Source organism: Sycon ciliatum, chromosome 8 (assembly GCF_964019385.1).
Source record: "Sycon ciliatum chromosome 8, ocSycCili1.1, whole genome shotgun sequence".
Taxonomy (NCBI): Eukaryota; Metazoa; Porifera; class Calcarea; order Leucosolenida; family Sycettidae; genus Sycon; species Sycon ciliatum.
This window is the reverse complement of record NC_088650.1, coordinates 18,589,109-18,593,971: the sequence shown is the minus strand read 5'-3', so window position 1 is coordinate 18,593,971 and position 4,863 is coordinate 18,589,109. Positions and strand designations below refer to the sequence as shown.

Here is a 4,863-nt window from a genome sequence, read left to right as displayed (position 1 = left end):
GTACACTTGCAACCTCGATGTACGTGTAAAGACCAAGCGCGATCTGAGAAATATCGACGCGATCTGAGAAACATCGACGCGATCACCGTTACGTCGCTGTCTTTTGACCAGACTACTTGTTTTCAGTCAATGACCTGTGTTTTCGTCTGGCAAAACCGGAAAGGAGCACGAGCACCCCGAGACTATGAGATTGCTCGATACACGGGCCAGGAAACCGAGGTCGAGACTACTGGGTTCAAGTTCTTCTTAGAAACCCTCTAGGGTTTTTTACTAACATGCTGCAGCTTGCCATGGTCTGTGGGAGGCTTGCGATTTTTGTACTTAGAATGAAGAGGAAAATACTACAGTTCTGCTCAATGAAATCTAGTTGCATCGCTCAAGTGTGCGCCTTGCATCATTTCGCAGCCCATTGTTCGCAGGTCTAGGGCTGCACAACGCCCGGCGCTTACTTGAGTGACGCGATCGGATTTCATTGAGCAGCCGTGTAGTACTCTGGCGTCCGTCGTGAAAGTGCGGTATGTGTCTGCTTGCTTGCCGTGTTGTTTCAGCTTGGAAGGTTTGCCTCTGTTCCTGACGACGGGCCTGATTGGTGGTGTTTCTCATCCGGTAAGCCTGCTGTTCCGTTGCTGAGAGAGGGAGAGAGAGAGAGAGAGAGAGAGAGAGAGAGAGAGAGAGAGAGAGAGAGAGAGAGAGGGTGTGTGTGTGTGCGTGCGCGGGTCTGTGTGCGTCTGTGTGTTTGGGCGAGGGGGAGGGACAGAGTTTGGAAGAGTTAGCGTATCGTAGATGCAATTGATTATGATCAGTCTGCTTCTATTGTGCTGTTTTGCACAGTCGTCCCGCCAATAACTATTTGATTTTGTTCCTGTTTTGTTCTTCCACTTTCTGTGTGTCGGATTGCTCCTGACGTAGCTGAAGGCCACAGCCTTCAACCTGATCTACTTGCTTGGTCGTCTAGTGTATTCCCATGGATACTACACTGGAGGTGAGGCCAGCACTCCCAGTGTTGTTTCTGTACTGTGGAAATGGGCAGTCGGTTCTTCACTAGATTCCACTAAAAGACCTTTTATCTTACCGTAATGCCGCGTATAAAAGCAGGTGCTTACGGCCGTATAAGCCGGTTTTCAAACCATGCTTCTATTCAAGTTTTGCTTCTACGTCAAAATCTTCAGTCTACACTGTACAGTGCACATTGTCATGCATGTAGTGTACACATACATGTACTTGCACGTATGCTTCTATTCAAATCGTGCTTCTGTGTCACGGCGCTCTTCAAAAATCGGCTTCTACTCGAGTCATGCTTCTATACGGGTCATGCTGTTATACGGGTCATGCTGTTATACGCGACTCTACAGTATGTAGTGTGGTTGCATGCCTACACCAACTGGTGGCATATTTGTGCAGTTACGCGAGTCTGTGCCCTGGACTGCAATTGCGGTTTCATTATGCTATGCCAACCAGAGGCGTGCGTATCCAGGGGGGGGGTTCCGGGGGTAAATTTCGCAAAGGCATTGTTGATATGGAATGCTGACCTGTAGACATGGGTCACATTGCTCGACTCTTCTGCTGCATAGATTTCGTTGCCGTGGCTGCTGCTGCACAAAAAAAGTAGATAGTAAGACAGCAAAGAGAGCAAAAGTAAAGAAAGACGTCACCTGAACGCCTGTAAGTCAGAATCCATGCTAGAATGCAACGATGTCTTCTCTGGCAGTTTTTGGTACGGCCCCACCTTTGGCTGCTTGATGCTAGCCCGGTGGGTGCCAATCTCCGGCCTTTGGCCGAATGCTGATGGATTGAGCTGCTTGGACAGTGGAACATGTCGAAATCCTAAGATGTGTGCATCATTGCTGTTTCTACAAGTCTGTTGCTTGTGTGTGTGTGTGTGTGCCCAGATCCTGACAAGCGTAGATTCGGCGGCTTCATGTACATCGGTTTCTTTGGCAACATCGGCCTCACCATCTACACGGCTCTGTCGCTTCTCAACCTCGTCTAAGTGTGCTGCTTGTGTTTACCTTAGCCCCTACATGCAGTGTGCTCTGCGCCATCTCTACACATACACAGCCCTGTCTCTCCTGAAGCCCTGTCTCTCCTTGTTTATGTGATCGTGTTTAGTTTAACCTTGTCTAAGTGCTTGCGTGTAGATTAGACCCCGCACTCGTGATCATCGTTTACAGTTTAGCCCAGCGTGCTCGCCTTGTGATCGCCGCCAGATTCATCTTCAACCTGGTGGTGCTGATTCCTGTTAGTGCTGTCTTATCCTCAAATAACAATTGACAAGACGCAGGAGAGGATTGCCACCGTGGCTGGTTCTAGCCTCGTAATGGCCTGGTGGGTGGCATGGACTTTCTCACGGGTTGCGTAACGGATACTAAGCTCTGTGTGTATGTCTGTATGCGTGCACGTGTCGTACTATGCTCTGCCCAAACTACCACCCGTAACAGATCCTTTAGCTAGTGGCGACATGTTCTTCATATTCACTAGTACTGTTGTTCTTTGTAACTTTGGTTGTCTATGCTCGTCGTAGTATTTATTTCAATGTTTTGTTGGTATTTGAAACAAGGTATTACCCTTGCTCACTGCACTTTCCTGTCTGCTGCTGACCTTTCCTGGGAGTGTTAGCGTATGTGCTACGAGGAGCATAGGTCCTCTTCATTCACTGCTAGTCTGTATTCCGTTTATCCAGTATCGTTGTCTGCCAGCCACAGCTAGCCATGGAGTCGAATGTGTGTGTGTGTGTGTGTTTGTGCGTGCGTGTTTGTGTGTGTGTGGGGGGGGGGGGGGCATGTGTGTGTGTGTGTGTGTGTGTGTGTGGTGTGTGTGTGTGTGTGTGTGTGTGTGTGTGTCTTCTCTCGAACTCTCTCTCTTCTACTCTCCCCCTGGCCAAGCATTTGGCAGCTGTACACCAGGTGTGTGTGCGTGTGTGGTGTGTGCGCGTGCGCGAGTGTGTATGTGCCCTGCGGTTAACCAGGGCCGCAGAGAGTGCGACTGACCATGCTTTGGATGCAATCACTTTTTTGGTCAACTACCCTCAGCCATGTATTGGTGATGGCGAGGAAAGCGTACGCAGAGTTTCAATACTGGGACTTGTGGGTAGGAAGCACTGCTGTATACTTTTGAGCTCGTGTCCAAAGTTCCGGTTTCTTTTCTCGGTGTGTGTATGAAGGAGGTTGTGGGGGGGGGGGTCTTTTGGTGGCCAACTTGCCGTTCGCCAACCTTTTAATAACTGCGGCTCACGCTGCTTCTAGGCCCATGCTGTCACAGCCGCAGATCACCAGCGGTATGAAGGAGCCATGCTCGCCTTCGAAGACATGTTCGCAGTATGCTCGCCTTCGATGACATGTTTGCAGTATGCTCGCGTTCGATGACATGTTCGCAGTATGCTCGCCTTCGATGACATGTTCGCAGTATGCTCGCCTTCGATGACATGTTCGCAGTATGCTCGCCTTCGATGACATGTTCGCAGTATGCTCGCCTTCGATGACATGTTGGCAGTATGCTCGCCTTCGATGACATGTTGGCAGTATGCTCGCCTTCGATGACATGTTCGCAGTATGCTCGCCTTCGATGACATGTTCGCAGTATGCTCGCCTTCAATGACATGTTGGCAGTATGCTCGCCTTCGATGACATGTTGGCAGTATGCTCGCCTTCGATGACATGTTCGCAGTATGCTCGCCTTCAATGACATGTTCGCAGTATGCTCGCCTTCGATGACATGTTGGCAGTATGCTCGCCTTCGATGACATGTTCGCAGTATGCTCGCCTTCGATGACATGTTCGCAGTATGCTCGCCTTCAATGACATGTTGGCAGTATGCTCGCCTTCAATGACATGTTGGCAGTATGCTCGCCTTCGATGACATGTTCACAGTATGCTCGCCTTCAAACCTTCCGTAAAGGACCGGAGGGACTTGGCACGATAGCTTAACGGCTATCGGTCCAGAATCCCTTCACTTACATTTCCACGCAGGCATCGGGATCAATGTTGGCTAGTGCACTGGAAGTCACTCACCAGGGAGTTGAAAGCAGCTTTTTATATTAGTCTACTACTACACTGTACTAGTATCCCCTTGGAAAAACGCGATTCCGCGGTCGCGGCAAATTTCGCAGAAATAATAATTGCTATCATCCGCGGAAATCACGGAATCTACACTTTTGCCCGCGGAATTTGAATTTTTAGGGTAAATTAGTAAAATTACTACTCAGAAAGCAGCAGAAAAACTACTTCGCGATCTGTTGGAGCACATTATGCTCTTGCCAGTGTGGGTGAGTGCAGGATCTCCAAAATTCTTCACTCTCATGTCAGTTTGTGACTGCAAAGGATAGTGTGAAAAGTGCTCCTTCATGCAACTAGTTGTCATCCTCTACAAGGAGGGTGAAAACTTGCAGAGAAAGTGCCGCAGATTTTTGATTTTACCACAGAAAGTGCCGCAGAAAACCCCCCTTTTCCCCGCGGAATTTTCCGCGGAATTTTGAATTATTGGCCGCGTTTTCCCAAAGGGACAGATTAGAGAGGTTTCGCTTCACGTTGTTCTGCACTACACCGTGAAATTTCACGTCGGTGTGGCAAATTTTGGCGTCGAAACTCCCGTTCATGACGTGAGCTGAGGTCAACTCACGTTCGACGTGACGCGAGTTTTTGCAAATTTAGCCTTGCTATCAGGTTGGGATTATTGACTCGATTTGTCGATTTTGCCTAAACTAGCTATAAATAATATTTGTGCGACTTTGGCCTCACCAAAAATCACTTTTTTCACTTTTTGAAGTTTTCGCCCCCAGTTTTCGCTCCTGTCGTCAGCGAAACGACGTGCTTCACAAGCAACGTGAAACGAAAGCTCTTTCTGAGCTCGCGTCGACGCAAAAAATTG

General features: G+C 48.9%; 1 protein-coding gene across 1 annotated transcript; it reads left to right on the top strand.

Moving 5' to 3' along the window:
• Positions 1-548: 548 nt before the first annotated feature.
• LOC135824000 (glutathione S-transferase 3, mitochondrial-like) lies at positions 549-2,705 on the top strand (the record flags this gene model as incomplete). Its single annotated transcript, XM_065336891.1, is given in 3 exon segments — positions 549-606; positions 910-982; positions 1,890-2,705. Coding segments are annotated over 3 exon segments (232 nt in total), but the record flags the coding sequence as incomplete, so codon positions are not given.
• Between the last annotated feature and the right edge of the window lie 2,158 nt (positions 2,706-4,863).